Source organism: Cricetulus griseus (genome assembly GCF_003668045.3).
Source record: "Cricetulus griseus strain 17A/GY chromosome 1 unlocalized genomic scaffold, alternate assembly CriGri-PICRH-1.0 chr1_1, whole genome shotgun sequence".
NCBI classification, from domain to species: domain Eukaryota; kingdom Metazoa; phylum Chordata; class Mammalia; order Rodentia; family Cricetidae; genus Cricetulus; species Cricetulus griseus.
In genome coordinates, this window is record NW_023276807.1 from 139,948,045 (window position 1) to 139,971,928 (window position 23,884).

The window sequence follows — 23,884 nt, forward strand, 5'->3', positions numbered from 1 at the left end:
GTGCGTGCGTGCGTGCGTGCGTGCGTGTGTGTGTGTGTGTGTGTGTGTGTGTGTGTGTGTGTGTGTGCTACAGCTTATACACTGATCTACCCTGGTTGCCCCAGCAAAATACAGTAGAATGAGTGGGTGGTTTAAATAAAAGTCATTCATATTCTCAAAGTTCTTGAACTTGTACAACCAAGGTAGCAGGGTTGGTGCTTGGTAAGGACACCCTCCCATACCCCCCCCCCCAACTCCCGCCTTCTTGTCCAGGGCTCAAACGACCTTTTCTTGGCACTCAATCAAAAGTGTTGTCTCTCAATCACCCAGTTCACTGCCCTGCACTTTGGAGGCATTCATCATAATTGCATAACAATGGGCACCCCCATGCCTTAGGTAGTTATTCAGATAGTCACATTCCTTATCTTCAAGGACTTCAGGAATGTCTTTGAAAGCCATGTCTAAGAAACAGGTTAGAACTTTGATTTTAGAGATTTGAGAAATAAATAGCCCGGACTTATCAGAGACATGCTTTAGGATTGCCAGGAGCTGTAGTTCTGAGCTTAACCTGAAACCTTAACCTGTGTGACAGCTCAGTTCCCCAATCTTTGTCATGGGAAGGCGGGCTGCCTCCACCCACCCTGGTTCTTTGTTTCTGTTTTTCTTTCACAGGTTCTGTTCATTTCAGCTTTAAGCTTTCCCCTCACGCCACCTTTCTTTTACCTTTCTACTATTCTTGCTTCACTCTACATAGCCACACACAAATCTCTACCTCCACCCATCTGGTGGATTCCCATTTCTCTCAGATTGGAGTCCTTATAGGTGTATACAAGGAAGACTTTTTGTCATCTGCTTCCTCTCTCTCCCAAGTTCATTGCCTTTCACATTCTTTTTTCAGTCCTGGTGTGGTTGATTCCCCAAGCACCACACATATTTCTTCCTCGGAGCCTTTGCCTTTCTTATCCCCTACAACACCCTTACTCCACTGAGTGTCTAGCTTGCCCCTCTCTGGCAGTTGGGAATTGAACTCAGGAGCTCTGGAAGAGCAGTCAGTGCTCTTAACCTCTGAGAAATCTCTCCAGCCCTGCAATGTTACTTTACAAAGAGGCACTTTCTGCGCATGCTCTGTGAGGTGACTATCCCTGCCAAGCAGCTCTCCTTACTCTCCGTGCCTCTGGACTTTCCCATGGGACTTATCTGTCACCATCCGATAGATTTTATACATACACTTGTTTAATTTGTAATGGTTACTGAAAGCAAGAGCTTCCTTCTCATCAAATCTACTTCCTTCTCATCAAATCCGCTATCGAGTGAAAATGATACAAACATTCTTTTTGGAAGAGGCAAAATCTAACTAAATGAAAATGAAATCTTTGCTGCTGTGGTTTCTCCGTTTTCCCGTCTGAGAACTTCACTATGAACTATTTGGATAATGTCTCTAAAGTGTTTTGACTTTTCCAGAGAGCCTAAAGCTCTAAGCCAAACAGGATGTGGAAAATTTTTTCAGACATATAAAATCCCTGATTTTAGACTAGTAAATGTGCCTAGAAATCTGCATGTGATATTTGGATTTTGAAATAAGAAAATGTAAGCATGCATTCATGTCACTCTGAAGATTTCCTGTTATTAGCTTATTAACTCAAAACTTAATTATATGGGAAGCACTTTGTGTAGATAGAACATTCATTTAAGTAAAAAACTAAAGCAAGGCTGCTAAGTGGAGTTAATTAAAACTGTGTACATATTCATTATTCATTTACCATGTTATGAAAACAATATTTCTGTTAATATTTAAGGTAACAAATCAAGTTAATTCTAATCATGATACACGAAGCCAAATTAGAAATGGGAAACAAGTTTAATACAGAATGTGCTACCGTTACAGAGTTCACTTTTGCTCTACTAGTCAGAAGGTTTTTTGGATGGTTTATTTTTTGTTTTTCAAGACAGGGTTTCTCCATGTAGCTGTCCTGGAACTTGATCTGTAGACCAGGCTGTAGATCCATCTGCCTCTGCCTTCTGAGTGCTGGGATTAAAGGTGTGTGCCATCAGTTTGCCCTGAAAAGAGCTAGTGTGTTTTTTGTTTTGCCTTTTTGAGACAGGGTTTCTCTGTATAGTCCTGGTTGTCCTGAAACTTGATCTGTAGACCAGGCTGACCGTGAACTCAGAGATCCACCTGCCTCTGCTACCTAAGTGCTAGGACTAAAGGCATGTGACACCACTTCCTGTCTTCATCAGAGTATTTTTATAATGAGACCTTTTACAAACCATTTCTTTTTCTGTTCCAGGTTGGGTTATGCAAGAATTTCTCATGCTGAACTGAGTGACTCTGAGATTCAGATGGCCAAATTCAGGATCCCTGATGATCCTGCCAATTACAGAGACAACCAGAGAGTGGTCATAGACCACAGAGGACTTCCCAAGAACATTCATTTCAACCCCAGGTGAGTGAGTACCTGAGTGAGTGCCTTTCTGCTGTAGATGGCAGATGCAAGCTGCCCCATTCCCCTATGGAGTCCAGATATCAACTCGTATGAGCTCAAAGTTGTGGTAGATTCTAGAGGCTCAATTTAAGTGAGGGGGGTCATGGTAAAGATTATAACTCATGGGTTTAAGTTATAGTCTTTGCTTTCTGGAATGAAGAAATGTGTTGTAGCCCTAGTCTCAGGGAAAGTGCCCCATCCTTGTCATTATTTCCACTACCACCACCACCATCATCATTGTCACCATCACCACCACTGTACCATCATCAACATCAGCATCATCATCACCATTAACACGACATGACAGTGGGTATTTGAGTATTCCCATATTCCAGCTCTGTCCCAGACTCTTTATGTGTTTGTTAACTGCAGTTACCAACGTTTTATTGAGGAGGAAGTTTAGGCTGAGGAATACACTGCATTAGGTGTAAATGAGTAGTCAGTGGCAAAGCTGTGGAGGAGGTAGGAAGCCCATTAGCACCACAGGGTTGCTGCTGAGAACTGCGCTGTTTAATTTGGCCCCAGATCAACTCATTAGGACTCCCTGGGATGATGCTTGGTTTGGGGACTTAAACAGTTCTTCCCAAGTTATTCTAATGGGCAGTTCACACTGAGACTGTGAAGCATGGATAATTCCCTTACATTGCAGGTATTCTGCCATGAAAGAGATGTTTCATTTTGCTTAGTTTTTCATAGTGGTTATCTCACAGATTTGTTTGTGGTCAAGCATATGATTTGAAGTGTGTGCTCTAATCTCTGCCACAGTCCATGGTGAGGCAGCATTTGTATACCAGCCCGGACTCAGAGCATGCCCTAGACATTGTATCATTTGGCATTTCTACTTTACTAGCTCATAGCTGTAACAATTTCTCAGACTTTGTCAGGAACAAAGCTACACCACTTGATTTGTTTACTTGCTTGTGCCTCATGAGAGGACTGTACCAGAGTGTAATGATTAATGCAAGGAGAGGGAAAGCCCCGCCTGACTTTTTTACTGTGTTTCTCTCCTGCTGTGTACGCAAAAGAAAAGTGATAGTGAAGTCAGCCTCTCTATTCTTGCCATAGAAAACACCTGCTGCATATTGTTAGCCTAGAACAAGTTTCAACTAGGGTATTTCTCAGGCTGGAGAGATGGTTCAGAGGTTAAGAGCACTGGCTGCTCTTCCAGAGTCCTGAGTTCAATTCCCAGCAACCATATGGTGGCTCACAACCATCTATAAAGAGATCTGGTGCCCTCTCTTGGCCTGCAAGAATACATTCAGGTGGAGCACTGTATACCTAATAAATAATAGATCTTTAATAATAGTAATTATATCTTTAAATAAATAGATAATAGATCTTTTAAGAAAAGTGTAATTCCCACTGAACATGTGTCACTTTCAGAACATGTGTCTTAGTTAGGTTTCTAGTGCTGTGATGAAACGCACGACCCAAAGCAAGTTGGTGAGGAAAGGGTTTATTTGACTTATGCTTCCACATCACAGTTCATCATCAAAGGAAGTCAGGACAGGAACTCAAGCAGGGCAGGAATCTGGAGGCAGGAGCTGATGCAAAGGCCATGGAGGAGTGCTGCTTACTGGCTTGCTCTCAGTGACTTGTTCAGCCTGCTTTCTTATAGAACCCAGGACCAGCAGTCCAGGGATGGCGCCCACCACAATGAACTGGGTCTCCCACTTGAATCATTAAGAAAATGTCCTACAGGCTTGCTTGCAGCCAGATCTTATGGAGGCATTTTCTCAAATGAGGCTCCTGTCTCTCCAACGACTCTAGTCCATATCAAGTTGACATAAAACTAGCTAGCACAGTGATCCTTTTTTTTTTTTTCTGAATGGGATGACTTTTTAAATGGAAAATAAAAAATTTTAGGCAGAAAATGTTTTCTTGTTTCTTTATTCTTCATATACCAGGAGTATGGCAAGAGCCCAATAAACTATTTTTGGTGAACCACAACTGCAGATTGAACCAAGACAGCCCTGGCTGAGCGAGGCCTATTTTCTTGTTCAGTTACAAGAATAATGAAGGTGTTGGGGCAAGCTCACCTTTATCACAAAATCCTCCTCAGTTCATTGACGATATATTTTCTCAGTAGTTTTTTGTTGTTGTTGTTGTTTTTGTTTTGTTTTTGTTTTTGTTTTTTGAGGCAGGGTTTCTCTGTGGCTTTGGAGGCTGTCCTGGAACTAGCTCTTGTAGACCAAGCTGGTCTCGAACTCACAGAGATCCACCTGCCTCTGCCTCCTGAGTGCTGGGATTAAAGGCCTGTGCCACCAACACCTGGCTCTCTCAGTAGTCTTAAGTATTCGCTGCATCATTATTAACTTTAGTCACAATGCCTTGGAGGAGTAGAATTGAAATCACACCCTTTGATGGGTGTCTTCTCCCATTCAGCCCCAGGCAACTATGCTCGATGCTTCTGCGAGTATAACTTTTTAAAAGTTCTACATGGGAACCCCCCCAAAAAAAACCAAAACAACAACAACAACAAAAAACAAGCCAGGCAGTGGTGATACAGACCTTTAATACCAGCGCTCAGAGGCAGAGGCAGGAGAATCTCTAAATTTGAGGCCATCCTGGTCTACAGAACAAGTACCAGGATAGTCAGGGTCACACAGATAAACCCTGTCTTGAAAAAAACAAAAAACAAAACACCAAAAGGTCTACATGTAAGTGAGAACATGCTCTCATGCCTGCATTCTCTCCATGTCCCCCAAACCCCTTTTCCTGAGGATCAAACAGGGATTGGCACAATCTAGACAGGCACTTGGCCAACAAGCCATACCTCAAATCCTTGTTATGTTTTTTAATTTGTCTTTGAAACAGGGTCTCACTGTGTAGCTCAGGCTCGCCTTGGACTTACTGTATAATCTAGACTGGTTTTCAACAGACAATCCTCCTGCCTCTGTTTCCCAAGGGCTGTGATGACAGTTGAACCCCCAGGTATCTTGTTAGTTCACTGGTGATAATGCCACCAAGTTCATCCATGATGCCAAAGAACACAGAAGTTCCTTCTTTTCAAAGGCTGAGTAATATTCCAGTGTGTGGACATGGGATGTGCCATTCCTAATTCCCCAGGAGCTGTTCTTATTCTTGGAAATAGTTCCTCACTAGCCGGTAGTTCACCGATTAGGCTAATTAGGCTAAACTGGCTGGTGAGCATGCCCTTCCATCTGCCTGTCTCTGTCTCTCCAGCACCTCTCAGAGGCAGGGTCACACAGATAAACCCTGTGGTGGCAAGAGCATGCCACCACACCTAACTTTTTAAGTGTGGGTCCTAGGAATCAAACTCAGGTCACCATGCTAACCTATCAAGAGTTTTGCTGCCTGATGTATCTCCCCCAGACCCCTTTAAATCCAATTTTTCAGTTAGTACACAATGTGATGCATTCCATTGTGGCATTTTCAAACATATATACCACTATACTTAGTGGTATTCAACCTCTCCCCCACTGCCACCCTCCAGCTCTCCTTCCCCCGACAGTGTGATAGTCTGTCACATGCATTTGTTACCATCTCTCCTGATCTCCGCACCCTCAACATCTCTCCTCTCTTGCTTCCGTTAGTTTCTGTCTCTATCTCTCTGTCTCTCTATATATATCTCTGTCTCTCTGTCTCTCTCTCTGTATCTCTGTCTCTGTCTCTCTCTCTGTATCTCTGTCACACACACACACACACACACAATTTCAATCTATATTCCACACACTAAACACGCGGTATGTCTTCCCAAGTCTGATTTTGTTTAACATAATATTTTCCAGTTGTATCTACTTTTCTGCAGATGATTTCAGTTTTTCTCTGTGACTTAATGAAATTCCATTGTATACTTTTTTTTACTATACATTGTACTTTTTTTTCTGTCCTTTAGCCACTCATTGAACACAGGTAGGTTCCATTTCCTAGCAATAGTAAATGTAGAGATAATAAACATGGATGCACGGGTGTTTCTGTGGAATGTCTATTTATAGTCTTTCGGGTTTTTACCCAGGAGTGGTATGGATGGGTCATAGGGTGGTTTCAGCTTTTTGAAAGCCCTGCACACTGACTTTTCCATAGTGGCTGTACATGTTTGCATTCCCTCCAACACAACAGAAGTACCCTTCCTTCCCCACATCCTCACCAGTCTTTGTTCTCCCAATAATAGCCATTCTGACTGGGATAAGACGGAATCTCCAGTTTTTATTTCCACTTCCCATATGATTAAGGGTATTGAATATTTATTGACCTGTGTTTTTTCTCTTGAGAACTGTCTATTTATTTGACTGGTCCATTTATTGATGGGGTGATTTTTGATGTTTATTTTTTGCAGTTCTTCAGGTGTTCTAAACACCTGACCGATGAGTAGTAGGTGTATATTTTTCCAAATTCTCTGTACTCTGGTGATGGGTCTGCTTTCTGTACAGAATTTAAAGTTTTATGCAGCACCACTTTTGTTATTTTCTGGACTGTTGGAGTCCTTGTCAGAAAGTCCCTGTCCTTGTCTGTATCTTCAAGTGTTTTACTTGTGTTTTTCTCTAGCCAGAAAGTTTCAAAGTTTCAGACTTGTATTCAGTCTCCAGTTGATTCTGTATCAATCCTGGAGCAAAGTGAGGCTCTGGTTTCATTTTTGCATGCATGGAAATTCACTTTTCCTGGACCACTTGTTGAAGAGCCATCTTTTTCCCAGTGTGCCTTTTTGAAACCTTGTTGAAAATTATGTGGCTGTGTGGGTTGGTTTCTGTATCTTCTATTCTATTCCACTGGTTTACAAGTCTATTTCTGTCCAAGTACTAAACTGCTTCTGGGGGAAAAAAAAAGGGAAAAGTTAAAAAATGGTGGTGGGCAACTTATCATTGAATTGAACTGGAATCCAGATGCAGAGAAGGACCAGTGAAGAGCAAAGGGGTCCAGACCAGGCTGGTGAAACCCACAGAAACAACCGACCTGAACATTGGGGAACTTTTGCTCCCCAGACTGATAGCTGGGATGCCAGCATTGGACTGATCCAGACCTCAGGAACATGGGTTTCATTGGGGAAACCTCGGAAATCTACAGGACCTCCTGTAGTAGTTCAGTACTTACCCTTAGCATAGGTATGAATTTTGGGAGCCTATTCCACATAGAGGAATACTCCCTGAGCCTAGGGGGCAGGCCTAGGCCCTATCCCAAAGGATACATTAGATAGACTCTGATGACACCCTATGGAAGGCCTTACCTTCCAGGGGGAGCAGAAAGGATATGTGATAGGTAGGGTTTTAGTTGGGGGTGAAGGTGGTAGGGGAGGATGGGAGGGAGAAGGGAACTGGGATTGTTATGTAAAACAACCTTGTTTCTAATTCAAATAAAAAAAAACTGAAAGAAAAAAATGGTGGTGGGGGCGGGATGGGGGAGGGAAAAACAAAAAATAAACAAAAAGAAACAAGATTAAAGATTGCCCGATAATGAAAAATGTGCAATAAAAGTCAATTAATATATGAAGGGAACTAAAATACAAAACATTAAAGATTTTTTAAAGAAGATTTATTAGTTTAATTTTATGTGCAAGTGTTTTTCCTGCATATATGTATGTGAACCATGCATGTGCTTGTTGCCTGTGGAGGTCATATGAAGGCACAGGGTTTCCTGTAACTGGAATTAAGGATGGCTATGAACCATCATGTGTGTTGGAAAATGAACCCAGATCCTCTGCAAGAACAACAAGAGCTCTTGATTATTGAACCATCTCTTCAGGCCCCGTGAAAATTTTGTTGTTGTTTTGAGTATAACGAAATGAAAATGAAAGTGCAGTAAAAAAGAAAGTGGAAATACAGGAAAAAAATAACTGAACTGTCTTAGCTTCTTTGTGGGACCTCAAAAACAACTGTAGTTTGTGGCTTCTATACATGGCAGGGCTCTATGCTGAACTCGAAGACTCTCATCTTTCCTGTGTTTATGCAGATGCTGAGTCCATCTTGGACAAGTGTCTGGTATCTGCCAGAGCTGTTTCAATTAGTAGCTTCTCTTGGGTACCAGAGGAGGGGCTGCTGCTGGTCACACTTCGCTGTACTGTCTGTGGACTGGGACGGTTCTCTGACACTCCCTAGCCTCCCCAAGACTACCCCCTTACACCCTTCACCCTCCACCACCCCATACCTCCCATGGTGGATGTTCTTACTGGAGGACATCTTGCAAGTATGTGAGAAATGGTTGAAGCAACCCCAGAACTGAGATCTCCATTCTTTCAAAACCCACAAGAACTGATCACCCCTGGGCATGCAGCTGTGGGTGTCAAGTATTCTACTAGAGTGCCAATGTTCCTGAATCTACAGTCTCAGTAGCAGACAGGTACCACAGCAATCCACTTGCTGACCTCAGGCTAAGTGACATCAAAGTCCAGAGTTACTCTCTTGACATCTGTCCCAGCCGCTGGGCTTGGGTCTTCCTTTCCTAGTGTGTGTCCTGCAAACTGTACCTTTTGGCTTGCCAGCATCTGCCTCTCTCCTTGCTTTCCACAACACTCCCCCACCTCCACCCAACCCCAGGCTGTCCTTCAAACTGAAGCTCTGTCCAGTTCAATTAAAGCTTTCTGGCTTGGGGTTGTTCCTCGTTCTCAGCTGCTCAAGACGACTTAGCTTTAAAAAACAGGTCCTCCTTCAATACGACACCGACCGCCACCCTTCTCAATCATACAGAATGACACAGTAGGATTCCTCTCTGCTGCTGACCCATCTAGATGGTGAGAGGAGCCATCATCTCACCAACTAGATTTGAGGCTTTGTGAGCACTGAGGTCATGACCTGAGGGCAAGACTACCAATTTGCCTTTCACCAAGGCCACCAGGCTCCCCTTGGCACTCCTTAGCACGAGGTTTCCGTTTCCCCTCCTCCAATGGGAAGCCACACAGTGCTGGTTTCAGCATGAACTCTTCCTTTTGTCATGCCACCAGTCTTTCCTCTGCACTTTTTAGCTGTTCTACCACTACCTTCGTGAACGCCCAAATCTCTTTCTTTCTTCAGTAGACTATATTCATCCCCCCTTACCTCCATTTCCATTTTTCTTTCTTTCCTTTGCCTTTTCTCTCCCTTCATCCCTCTACCCTCTTCTCCTCCTCTCTCAGGATTTATATCCCAGGCTTCACTATGTAGCCAAGGATGACCTTGAACTCCTGATTGTTCTGCATCCCCCTTTCATTGCCATAATTATAGTCTCATGTTAAGTGTTTGCAGTACTAGTACTGAACCCAGGGCTTCTGGTATGCAAGGCAGGAACTCTCCAATTGAGCTTTAGTGCCAGCCTTAGTGTATTCTTTTTTTATGCTGACTCTTCTCCTTACCTAGGTCATGGAGAGGCAGCATTAGTCTGCCATCTTGCAGGACCGCTCCTTCCTTTCGATTCTACCTGTTTCCTTGGTTAGTGATCTGCAGCAATTCCCCCATAAAACTGTTTGAATGTTTGGATGATTTTTGTTTGCTTTTTTGCTTTTGAGAAATGTCTATTTAGCTCCTGTGCTTTTCTGTCAGATTTTCTGACTACAAAATTCTGACCTAATAAAATGCATTTATTTGAAGGATTCTGTCTTTTTCAGTTTCTTGCAAGAGTTTGAGGAGGGCTGGCATTAACATTTCTTTAAATATTGCATAGAAGCACCAGGTCTTGAGCTGATTTTTGTGGGGGTGTTGTGTGGACAACTGACTCAGTCTTTATACTAATTACCAAACTGTTTATATTTTACATGTCTTCAAAATTTCATCTTGGTAGGTTGCATATTTTGTTGATGAATTATTGTTTGTGGTAGATGCTGGCAATCTTTTGTATTTCTGTGATATCTTTCATCATAAATTTCTTTGAGGTTTCTCTCTGTTGTTAATAAGTGTATCTAGAGGTTTATCAGGTTTTTATTCTCTTTTAGAAGCTGACCCTCAGTCTCTTTGATCTTTTGTTTTTCTGTCCTCTCATTATTTTGCTCTCATCTTTGTTATTTCCAACATTGATTAGGGGCATGGTTTGTTCTTTTTCTAGCTTACTAAGGCGTAAAGCTGTCTCTTTAAATCATCCCCCCCCCATAATTCATACAGTTATTGCTACAGACTTCTTTCTTACAACCACTCTTACTTTTGGTATGTTATATTTCTATTTAACTCACATCAATATTTTATTTATTTTTTCTTTTTTATTACTTCTTTGAGTCATTGGTCATTTGTAAGTATGTAGTTTTAATTTCTGCATATTTGTGAATTCTGCAATTCTGCCCCTGGATACTGTCCAGTTTCACACCACTGTGTTTAGAAAGGACAGTTGATATGATTCAGATGCTCCTGAATTTATTAAGACTGCTCTGTGTCGTAGCAAAAGGATCAGTTCTGGAGAATGTGCCATGTGTGAGCTTGAAAAGAATATTTAATATGCTGCCATAATGGAATCTTCTGTATATATATGTTGAATACATTTTTGCTGTAGTGCAGTGTTGAATCTGCTTTGTCCTGCATCTGTTGTTGAAAGTGGCTATTGAATTCCTTCTCCTATTAATGTCTTTTTTTTATAGCATCCCTTTATATACTTAGGCACACTGAGTATACATATACTTACAATTGTTACATTCCATTGATGAGCTGACTCCCTTGTCATTATATAATGACTTTCTTGGTCTCTTGTGACAGTTTTTGATTCACAGTCCATTTTATCTTCTATAGGCATAACCACCCTATTCACTCTTAGTTGTCATTTGAATGGAGTATCTTTGCAGCCCTTCACTTACAGGCTGTGTGTGCTATTAAAGCTAAATTGAGTTGTACAGGCAGCTTATAGTTGGATCTAAAAGAACAAAACAAAACCTCATTTGATTGTAATCTGTTTCATGGGTGGAGAATTTGATGTATTTACATTTAAAGTAATCAATAGATAAGAACTTACAGCTGCCATTAAACAATTGTTTTTTGATTATTTTGTGGTTCTTTTATTGTATTCTTCCTCTGATACTTCCTGTTCAACTTGATTTATCTACTGAAAAATTTTCTTTTTAGTAACATCAGGCTTATAACTCTGCTAAGATCGCATCTACCCTTTTCTCCTCCCCTCCGATTCTTCTTTCTCCCCATCACTTTTCCCTCCCACAATAATCTCCTTGGAACATTTTTATGATTGCATTGTATGGATGTACTGAATTTTAGCCAATCGGTTTAGTTGATGTTCCACATTGATTCTCTTATTTTTGCAAAAAGTCTTTAAGAATCCCTTTCTTATGTCTTTGGACACATTCTTTCTTACTTTCTGACCATATAGCTGTAGGTAAAGAACAATAAAAGGTTCTGCAAAGTGTTGCTATTTCCTCACTATCCCCTTAGGATGGTGAAGTAAACAGACTCAGTCATCTACAGTACAGAGACTAGCTGGTTATCATGGCTGCCAATGAAGGAAAGAAAGTCCACGATTCACTTGCTGTGGTCTTTGCTCTCAGTGCCTTGAGTATAATGTCCCATCGATCAAGGCTGTGTGGTTACTAATCCTTCAGCGAAGCAAAGGAAATCTGCAACACATGAGCACTTGTGGGCAATTTAGAAGATCTGAGCCAAGACAGATTATACATAGGCACAAATGCACCTAGATAAACCCTCAGGTGCCTATAAGGCAGACAACCCTAAGACTAGATAGAAAACTCACATATTTTTCAAGCAGCTTTATCAACTGAAGATCCCTGGACCTTTGTGCCTTTGAAATGATCTGTTACCAGTAAAAATGCTTTGGAGTTAAGATTGTCAACCTGCCTTTCCCATAAATCCTTTGTAATTCCTGTTTCATTTGATTTCATTTGATTCACCACTTGCTGTTTTATAGATTGATCTCATGTTGTGATAAGAAGATAAAAGTACTATAACTTATGGTTGACATTTTCCATAGGAACAGCCCTCCTTTCTGCACAGTTTTCCCCTGTCATTGTTTTTCTTTTCTTTTTTAGATTTGGCTCCTACAAAGAAGGGCACAATTATGAGAACAACCACCATTTTCACATGAATACACCCAAGTATTTCATCTGAACCCTTCTAGACAAGATGTTATTGTTGACTGGGAGAAATATGTACAGCTCAAAGAAGAGTTTAATGAAGACAGAAGGATACATGTGATGAACCCCAAGAGTTAAAAAGGGTGACATCGTGCAGTGGGAATTCCATCAATTCATAAGCTATTGATGCTTAATAAAGGCATCTCTCTGAGTTACTTTTATTTTAAAAAGTGTGTAATTATATAAGAAAGTTAAGTTCAGGGCTGGAGCTCAGTGGTAGAGTGCTTGCCTGGTGTGCATGGGGCCCTAGGTTCAATTCTCAGCACTGCCAGAGATAAAGTGGGTAGGGTGAGGGAAAGAAGAAACCACAGACTTGTGATTATTTTAACACCACTTGGCCAAGGGAAGATAGCTCAATGGGTAAAGTGCTTGCTGTGCATGCATGGAGACATGAGTTTGGATCCCCAGCATCTCTGTAAAATGCTAGATGTGGCAGCACTCCTCCATAACCCCAGTCCTGGGAAGTGACAGAGAGAGACAGGTCCTGGGGCTCACTAACCAGTCAATCTAGCCTGTCAGTGAGAACCAGACTCAGTGAGAGACCTTGTCTCAAAAAATAAAGTGGAGAACGATACATCTAGTGTCCACATGTACAGACCACATACACACACACACACACACACACACACTCACTGCAAATGGAGGTGGTGCTTTCATTTCCTAGCCACCCAGTCCCGAGTAATCACACAGAAGCTTAATATTAATTGCAAACTGTTTGGTCTATTAGCTCGGGCTTCTTACTAACTAGCTCCTACTTTTAAATTAACCCATTTCTATTAGCCTATATTTTGCCATGTGGCTTTGTGGCATTACCCGTTCTCTAGTACATCTTGCTGCTCCAGTGGCTCACTGGCTTCTCTCCCTGACTCTGCCCTTCTCTTTCCCTGTCTTTTTTAGTTTGGCTTTCCTGCCTGGCTCCATCCTGCCTTGCTATAAGCCAAATCAGCTGTTTTATTAACCCATGGGAATAAAACATAGTCACAGCATACAAAAGGGTAATCCCACATCAAATCCTACTGGTATAGACAAAATAATTTTATTTCTATCAATAATCTCTGGGGAAAGGACAATATGTATCAAGTTATTTCTACAGTATTTTCAGATACACCATCCAGCACACAGTCAAAGAGTGAACATAAGCCACCATGAATAGAAACAACAGACAAGAAAAGCAGACTTGCTGACACTTCCAATATGGAATTTATCAGGTCCAGACTATAAAGCAACTACAATTCGCAGGTTCAAGAACCAGCCATGATTAAACACTTTGGCAAGAAACTAAAAGTGTAAAGAGTGGTCCAACAGATTGGAAAAGAGAGAAAAATAAATTCCAGCACTCTAAAAAACAATGCCAACTGAAATAAAAAATTCACTGAAATGATTTAACATCAGAATAAACAAATAGTTGAAGGAAATTTGTGAACTGGAAGATAGGTTAGAAACCAAAACCAAACCCCACTGATCCAGAGGTTGATAGACACAGGGCAAAACTCAAATGTACTGTTTAACATCCTTCTTGTCTTTGCCAGTATGCATATTAACTGTTCCACTGATACCCTCACATAGCAGTGTGCTCTCCTCAAGTCAAGTCCACATCTCTAGCTACACAAAGTGTGTGACACTGGTGTTATATAATCCCCTTTAGCTTACATCCATTATTCTAGCGCCTCCAACCATCCTGGTTTCACTGATGCTGACTGCTGTTGGATTCCAGGATAAAATAATGGCCCTGGTGGTGGCAGAGAGGTGTGGCTGACCCATTTCTCTAGATGCAGGCTCTTTGCAGCACCGACATTGCATTGATGTGGAGATGGAGACTCGATTCTTGTGTTAAATTGTGTGGCTGCCATCCTGGGAACTGATGATGACTGCTTTGGAGACAATGGGACAGTGACTGAGGTCATTAGTAGATTGCTGTGATCTGTGAGCTCAGCACAGTGTCATATAGTCTCAGCAGTATTTTATGGTTTTGAAGGAAATGTATAGAGATTAAATAATTTCTATGGAAATCTGGGCTTCTTGCTAATGGTAGCAGCAGAGCCAATGTTCTATGGTTGAGTTGTTCTAGGGCCTAATTCCTTCTCTTTGTAGAAAAGACAGTATGCAGATAATTCCTGCTTGCTCTGCTTATTAGCAGAGGAAAACACCCATATAAATATTTTTCCAGTAGTTTTTCCATAACAGAAACTTCCTAATAATATCTCTGTAAACAGTTTCTAATATTTTTGGCGCTTACCCATTTTATTTTTTTCTTATAAAGTACAGCTGGATGACAAGATGTTGCAGTTGGTTTCAGATTTTTCCTATATTGAAGATGAGAATAACACTTGTTTCTTTTTCTTTTTTTATTTCCACTTATTTTTTGATGTGCTACTTTTAAACTTCTATTTTCCCCCAACTTGCTATTGAAATATAACTCTGGTACATCTTCACAGAGTGTGTTCTCATAACTTGATACAGGACTGCAACACATGACAAACAAACCAGAGTGAAAAGCACTTCTGTTGTCTTAGGTGTCAATCATTTTTATTTGCCAGGAATTTTTTTATACAGAAGTCATTTGAAAATGATCATAGCTTGCTTTAACCAATAGCCAGTGCTGTGCTATAGGAACCCAGATTGGCACTTCAGTGCCTTTTAGTAGGCTACTTTCTGTTCTCCTCATACTTCCCTGTCTCTAGTGATCACTGATCTGCTCCATCCTTCTGTATGATTGACCTTACACTTATTTACTTAGTTCTTTGACAATTCCTATATGTACATAATGCTTTCTGGATATTCTCCTCCCCCTACTCTCTCTACTTCCCATGCCTACCCATACCCCCACACTGTCCCTTTCTAAGGTCCATGACTATTGGTTTTTGTTTTGTGACATTTAGTTTAACCAGGGCCATCTCTGTGACCTTGGGATATGATGCTAAATCATATCAATGATTTTTGAATTTTAGTTAGAATTATTTTTAGAGTTCTAGGCTTAATTTTCTCTCTCTTTTCATCATCTATTAGGCCAGTCTTTACACTTTTAATTTCTTGCCAAAATGTTCAAGCTTGGCTTGTCCTTGAACCTGGGAGGTGTACATAACTTCAGGTTGACTTTTTCATTTTCCACAGTGTGCTCTTTGTAAAATAAGTGTGATAAGCCAGGGACTCCCAATCTGGGCTGGGAATGGTGGGTAGGCTGTGGAAGACAGAATCCTATGACAGAAAATGTATGACTGCCAAGCCAGTTTCTATTGGATTTACTCCTGGCAGTTTCTGCCTCCACCTTTCTCAGGCTCTTGACTCCTTCCTCTTCAATGGAATGTCTTCAATGAATCCCGTAATTCAATGGATACTGCTAGCTTGCCTCCCATTTTTCAGTTATTTTTAAACATTGGGTGCCTTTTAGATGATCACATAGAATCTGGGGACAAAGAAAGACACAAATAAAAAGGGAAGGTACTTATCCACAATATATTGGGGTAATAATTTACCTTATTTTAATCATTTGGGACAGTACAATAGCCTCCGTTGTCCATAGGGTTTGTTTTTCTTTCTGTGACTTTACTTACTTAATTTTAATTGGGTCTGAAAATATTCAGTGGGAAACCCTAGAACTAAACATAGGTTTGAAATTGGGTCGTATTCTGAGTAGTGTGGTGAAACCCTGTAAACACATCTCTGTCTAGCAATAGCCACGCCGTGTGTGTTCCTCACCCATCAGTCAGTAGCCATCTCAACTATCATATCCTCTGTTACAGAAATATGGTGTGCTTGAGTGATCTCTACCTGAAAAAAATCTAATGAAATATAGTAATAAATATGCAAATAAATAAATAAAATAATAAAAATAAAAATTCATTTATGTGTATGTGTGGGGGCACACACATGCCAAGGTTCACGTATGGTGGTCGAGGACAATCTGTGGGAGTAGGTTCTTCTACTATGTAGATCCTGGGAATCCAGGTCAGGTCATCAGACTTGGTGACAAGTGTATCTACCCACTGAAACATCTCACTGGCCTACGTAATCTCTCTTCTGTTTTCATAATGTTACCAAGGAACAAGAGTAGGTGTAAGATGGAAAGTAAAAGACCCAGAGACTGATATTAGTGTTCAGCCTGAAGATCAGGGAAGCAAAGCAGCAGAGCTACCAGAGAGTTGTTACTTGTTAACAGGGCTGGGGCGTTCCTATTCTCAATGTGGTTGGAGAACAAATGCCTTTTTCTGAGGCCTTGCACCTGTCTTATGTACCTCTCGTGAGTCCTGAAATTACAGGTGTGAACTATAATTCTCTTTTAGACTGATAAACTCTTGTGTAGATCTGGGTGGCCTTGGACTCACAGAGATCCGTCTAATTCTTAATCCTGAATCCTGGGATTAAAGGTATGTACCACCACCTCCTAGCTTCTGGCTGCTGAAATTAAAGGTGTGTATCGCCACTGCCTGATCTCTATAGCCTGGGGCTGACTTTGCTTTTCTGAATCCTCAGGCAGGCTTTCATAAATCATAAATAATATATCACTACAAGTAGGGTTGCTGGCAACTTGAATTGCTAAAGAGAAGCATGACGTGGATCCCTTACGGGAAAGTACCATAAGATATTTTCAAAGAGACTGGATATATTTAATTTGTTATACTGTGCTGTAACAGTAATTACTGTTTTGGTTTTGGTTATTTTTATGAAATTACTTTGCCTGACTTAGAAATTAATCTTTGCAATAGGTATGGAGGTATATAATAAGACATTATGTATATACATATATATATGATTGCTAGATGGTAAGTGGATTAGTGATAGATAGATAACAAACAGAGCTAGACATACAGAATTTGCTACTATCTGAGGTTTCAGCATCTACTGAAGGTCTTGGGATATATCCCTTACAAATGCAGGATAAGCGGGAGGCCATAATATCTATTTTAATTCTCATGGATTAGGAGAGCATTTGATTACCATGACTCCAGTTTCCTACAGTCAAATATCAATGCAATTTCATATGCTCATCCTCTTTTATAAAGTTAGTCTGCATTACAGAGCTTTTGAAGAGTGAATGCCTTGAGTTCCCTTTAGTATATGAGCAGCCAAATAAATAATGTCAAAATAAAGACATTGAAGAAGAGGGAGATAGCTGTGGGGACTACACCTGAAACTTAACACCACAGAGCCCTCTGAAGAGAACTTTGAACTTGGGTTTAGCATGGGCTAGACACTAAAATGCAGTCTCAAAATAACTACCCAAATAAAAAATGAAATAATTAAGAAAGAGTGGGAGACACTTAGTCAGGCATTGACGGATGCTAGAAATAATCAGGCATGCTTAATACACTTCATTTGCACTCAGTTTCTAGGTGTAAGAGGCAAATCATTAGATTATAGACCTACATCAGCCCTTGCACAGGGATGGATGGAAAACTAAAGGCCGAGAATGCAGCGCTTTTTTCTTTCTTTCTTTTTTTCAGGTGAGAAAACAGAATTTTGAGGCCCGAGGCAACTTGTGCAAAAGCAAGGCTGATGACAGCAATTAGACTGAGAATAACAGCTGCTGGACATCCGGTCTAGCATTCCATCCTCCACACAACATTGTCTCCTACAAAGCTAACAGGAAAAATAGTTTCAGGGTTATCTTGAGGATCGGATAGGTAGTCCTAACTTGTACACCATGAAAGGTAACATTTCTAAGTACCAATTCAGCAGCTACCCAAAGTCCCCGGTATGTGAAGAGGTTAGCATTTGGGTTGAGTCTGGTTCCTGCATGTGCCCTACACATAGATTACATCATCCCTGAGCTCTTCATCCTGCAGGGATGGAAGCTTACCCTTTGTCTACAGCCTGTTTCTTGGGCCTTCCTTATTGCCCCAGGTGCTAGCACAAGCCCATATCTTAAACTCTGGAGAACTCATTTCCCAACAGCCTTTTTGACTTTATTTTTCATTTATTTTGTGAGTTCTAGTGTTGACTTTCTATGGAAAATTTACCTCCCTTATCTAATGAGACCCCAAGAAGCAGCCTGCTAGCTGGCTTCATGGTCATGGGCAGTTTGCTTACCTGACTGGTTGGTTACAAGAGTCCATTCCTCTTGCCTCTCTTTTTCTTTCTCCCCAAATTTTGCCACCTCCTTTAGAGAGTAGGACTTTGCTTCTATTACAGTCGAAAAGGATAGACACAAGATTTCTTGTGTGGCTGAGAACAGTGGCTTGGGGTTCCTATGGAGGGTAAGGAGGGACCACCTGAGCCAGGCTCTAACTCTGCCTTGACTTTTAGTACTAGTGGCTACTCTAAAAGAAGAAATCAAGGCTCTTCAAAACATGTTGATGTGTGAAACTTTATTAGTTTTTTTTTTAATGAGCAGACACTTTCACCATTAGTATTATTATAAGTCTATGACTATATATATATAATTTTTTCTCTAATATTTTTTGAGTAAAAAAGAAATAGCAATTGCAATAGTTTCTCCTTGTACTTCCTCTCTCTACCTGCCATTACGTACTCCATGAGGCAAGGTGCATGACTGGGAGCCACACATGGGGCAGGGCTGGGTGCAGTGGTATCATGACATCATGACTGTTGCCGCATTTGGACTTCTTACTGCATAGCAGGCCTTTCCATAAAATACAAAATCCATGTAATCTCCACAGGCGCTCCATGTGATAGATACTGAGGTTATCATTCTGTTGTTTTTGAGAGGGTGAGGGAGCCAGACAAGAGCCATGACAGGTTTCCAATGGGCCTTGCCAGGGACCAGGCCTAAGTTTCAGTTTATTGGAGCTGGATGGAGCTAAGCAAGCCGTTCTTGGGAAAGCTGCAACCCAGGGCAACCAATCATTGGGCGCCCCACAGCTTAAGAGAACTAAAGATAGCTTCTCCCACCCTGCAGCTGAAAAGCCCCTACCACTGAACCACCAATCATTCCTATAGCAATCCATAAACTGTTTGTTTAAAGCCACCAGTCAGTCCCCAGACTAATCTCTCTTCCCTGGAATTCTCCTAACCCCATTTGAAAAGGAATCTGTGGGCTTCTCTCACCGTCCTTGCCATGTGCCATCCCAACATGTTGGATTAATAGTGTTCTTGCTTATTGCATATATGACTGGTGGTCTTTTATGGGACTCCTCACGACCCTAACAGTTTTTCTGTTGGCTTAGTGGCCGCACCCAAAGTTACTGATATTTTAACTACCATCTGCACCCTGTGGCCAGTAGTCAGCACCCTGGGCCTGCAGTCCACATCCTGCTGCCCAGACTACAGCCTGGTGGGATTTCTGTACTAATGGTACTGGCTTGTCCATGGCCGCCAAATGTTTTTATCTAAATTGTTCTTTTTACTCATAAAGACTCAGGAGTCAGATGTTGGGGTGAAAACCTGCTAGATCAGAGACATCTTGAAGGAATCAGCTGACCTTTTTTGACCAAAGATCCAGTAAGCGAGTGAGCCTCTCCACACCTATCCAAACCCAAAATTCCAAGAATCTCTAAGTCCCTCACTATGTCTCTATCCATATATGCTGGGTCCTCTGTACACTCTATGGCTAATTCTTGTTAACTAATCTCTGGCTCTGACTCCTGATCCAAAGCGAATTTTACTAACACAGTCTTGGAGTTTCACAGTATGATCAAATACCCCACAATATCATTCTATCTTTGGAGAAACTGAGGCTGAGCTTTGCCCACAGTTGCCTCTGACAAGAGAAAGGGCAGTCAAGTGAGTCCCTCTGACCTGGAACATGTGTCAACCATGGAGCCACACTTCTTCAGGTCTTGATAGCAAACATTTGCTGAGTGCTTCCTTGTGCTAAGCTTTGCACCGACACAGGGAAGAACACATTAAAACTGTTTTTCCAACCTCCGATAACCTGTGGGGTCCCCAGATTAGATTAAGCCAGTTTATCTGAGTGAATATATTTTACAATTTTGTAAAAAAAAAAAAAAGTGACTCTATTACATTGGTCGTGAGTTTTTTTCTCATCTTAAAATGTAACCTAAAGTTGGGCATTGGTGGCCCACGCCTTTAATCCCAGCACTCGGGAGGCAGAGGCAGGTGGATCTTTGTGAGTTCAAGGCCAGCCTGGTCTCCAGAGCGAGTGCCAGGATAGGCTGTCTCGGGGGAAAAAAGAAATAATGTAACCTTGTACACAATCACAGCATGTTTGGAATCTGTTGACTTGGTTTCTTGGAATCTTACCATGTGGCATGATTCCATTGGCAAAATGCATTTTGAGTTTCAAACCTTCTTCACCTTATGAATACATTGATAGAACATTAGTCTTGTCAGGAGTTTGGGTCTCTTGAACTCTTTCCTAAGATGTGTGGCAACCTTAACAGGCTCTGGCTAGATTTCATGAGGTGGTCTTGGCATTCTCTAGGGTAGAAAATTATGGCTTGATTGACTGACTCTCCCACACTGGACCACTGAGTCCAAAAACAGTCAGTTCTTTGCCCTGCAGGTATGCATATATTGCTTGACACTCTGCTACCCCAAAGAACAATATGACACATTGCTAGGGCTTTGTTATTGCTGTCCTCTTTTGAAGTAAATTATTGGGGCTGGCCTTGAGGATCTTTGAGAAGGCTTGTTTGTATCTCTTCGTGGTGTCTGCCCAGTGCTTCTCTCTTCCGGTTCTCATGGGCTTTTTTGAGGTGGGACTGAGAGGGGCAGCAAGGGGTCATTTTCCATTAAGAGGCAGGGGGTTGGGACAATGGGGTGGATTCTGTCTTTAGTGTTTGCTACTGTGTTTAGATTGTCTTGGCCTTCTGAGTAACTGGTCTGTGACTAAACAGTACTGTTGTTGATCTAGATGAGTGGGGGTGGGGTTGTAGGAGATACATGACTGCGGGGTGAAACATTGTGTTGACAGTGCTAATCAGTCCTTTGGAATTTGGTCCTCAGAAAGAAAGAGCACATTTTGCTGCAACTTTCTTGCCTGGTACAAATGGCCATTTTCTTTCTCTGGAGGCAGGGTTTCACTGTCTAGCTAGGAGCTCATTTATGCAGCTCAGGCTGACTTCGAATTCACCAAAATCCTCCTGCCTGCAGAACAGGGAGTACAAGGAGCCACCACATTGGACACATGGCTTTTTGCGCATGACATTTGCTGGTCTGCTCAGCTGTAGGAAGTCCTGTAGTTAATCTGACAGAGACTGTTGGTCTTTACTGACTTTACACTTTATTTCCACTCTCCTTTATCTCAACTATCAGAAGAAACTTCCTGTCTTTGGCTGAAACAGAGGCAGACAGACACCAACCATTCTCTAGGTTCTCGTTAAAGTGGGATCTCTTTCAGACCATCCTGGAGGTTTAAGTCCCTTCTCTAAATCTTTGCAAACACTTCCCTCCTTCAAAGCTCTGGCATTTGCCTTATTGACTGCCTAGAGACCTTCCTCATTTTCGCAAATGACAAAGGTGCTGAAGAGGATCTAGAAAAATGGAATCATACAACGAGGTGGTGGGGGATGCCCCTCCAGGCACTGCTGGCTGTAGCTGTGCTGAACAGCACATCACTTATGCAGAGCCCGGACTTCAAAGGTACAACAAATCAAGTTCAAATCAAAGCACCATTCACTCAGAACATTTTGCTTTGTGGCGATTGAGTTGCATGTGCACTCACAGCAGCTAGAATTTTCATGAAAGGAACAGCAGGCTACAGATTGCGTTGCTCAAAAGTGATGGTAGCTGTTCCCATAAAAGGAGGAAAAGGAAGGCAAAGGAAAGATGACAGGAGCAGAGTCGGGTGGAAAATAAAAAATGAAAAAACCAGGTGCCTGAGCACCATGGGGGAGAGTCGGTGGGAACAGGAGCTCTGCTTGGTTGCAGCCTCCTCGTCTTCTCCTTTATCCACAGTGTGTGAGGCCTGCACGATTCCTGTGGGTTTACTTCTAGCTGTCCTCTCTGCTCAGGAGAGATATGTACCTCAAGTTAGTGCAATGGGTCCTCCAACAATTGTCTGAGACAACTCTGACAACTCCCTGGAGTGTGGGAAAGCCATTCATTAGAATTATGGTTTAGAGAGAGAGAGAGAGAGAGAGAGAGAGAGAGAGAGAGAGAGAGAGAGAGAAATAGAGAGAGAGAAATAGAGAGAGAGAAATAGAGAGAGAGAAATAGAGAGAGATCATGTCTATATGTATATGTGCATTAGCAAGTTGCAAGTCAGGGGTCTTCCTCCATTGCTCCCCACCTTAATTTTTGAAGCACAGTCACTCCTCACACCTTGAGCTCACTGATTGAACTAAACTTGGCTGACCAGCAAATCTCAAAGACCCTGCTTCCACTTCCCACATTTCTTACATGGGTGTTGGGGATCAAACTCAAGTTCTCATGCTTGCCTGGCAAGTATTGAACCAATTGAACCATCTCTTCATTATTATCTCATTGATTTCTAATATTTTGAATTTTCACTTTTGGGTCATGTTTATAGTGGTGCCTCAAAGGAGATCAAACTGTGAAACTCTGAGACTCTGCTGATAAAATTAACCTTGGATCAGGAGGCGAAGCCAGCAACTTGTTGACAAGAATTAGCCATAGAGAGGACAGAGTTGCCGGGAGTACGGATAGAGAGACTCACAGGAAGGAGTAGGAGGGACTTAGAGTTTTGCAGTCCTTTTGGTTTGGGATGAGTGGAGAGATGCTTCTCTTGCTGGGTCTACAGCCAAAAAGGAAGGTCATCTGGTTGCTTCTAGACTTCTCTGATCTAGCAGGTTTTCACCTCAACATCTGACTCCTGAGTCTTTATTGTTAAATAGAACCATAGAGACTTAGTTAAAACCTACATTTGGTGGCTGAGGCCACTGGTGCCATGGGACTTGAAATCCCAATCCCACCAGACATCGGTCTGAGTAGTCTGGGTGTTGGCTGTAGGGTGCCAATGGTAGTTAAAGTATCAGCAGATTCAAGTGTGGCCACTTAGCAAACATAAAAACAGCAGAGTCATTGCAGGCAGAGCTAGTTTTTCCTGGAAACTGCTTAAAAATGCAAATTCTTGGGTCCCATCTCAGTCCTACTTACTCCAGGTTGAAAATTCTGGGAGATCTGTGCTTTGACCAACTTCACGTGATTCTGGTAACCCTGACAGTTTTCAGAGCAAATGGGTTTCCAATGTATAGAATATACATATAAATAAGTGTACAAATATGGGGTGTACTGGAGAGCCTACTAGTGGGAGACTCACCAAAACAATCGTGTCTGAAGACGATGCTATAGTGGAAGCCACAAATGAGAGGTGGTACTAAATTAAATGTCAGAGAACTGAGTAAAACACACTGCCAAATCTTATCTATGCTTCAGCCTTCAGTGAACTACTGTTCCCATTGTGGATGATTATTCCACAGTTCTTTCTGACTCTTTTAGAGTTTGTCAAATCCTCTTATTTCCTAATCTTGACAGATCACCCTGATATGGGGGTGGGTGCCATTCTGACTCTTACTTCCTGGGTGAGCTTAGGTGA

At 41.7% G+C, this 23,884-nt stretch overlaps 1 protein-coding gene across 1 annotated transcript in view; it reads left to right on the top strand.

Moving 5' to 3' along the window:
* Cwh43 (cell wall biogenesis 43 C-terminal homolog) overlaps positions 1-12,560 on the top strand; it is a 45,433-nt gene extending 32,873 nt beyond the window's left edge. Inside the window, exons 15-16 of the mRNA XM_035453237.1 lie at positions 2,268-2,423; positions 12,364-12,560. Of these exons, the coding sequence (XP_035309128.1) occupies positions 2,268-2,423; positions 12,364-12,442 (235 nt within the window). The 3' untranslated portion in view covers positions 12,443-12,560. The remainder of the gene's footprint in view (positions 1-2,267; positions 2,424-12,363) is intronic.
* Positions 12,561-23,884: the final 11,324 nt, after the last annotated feature.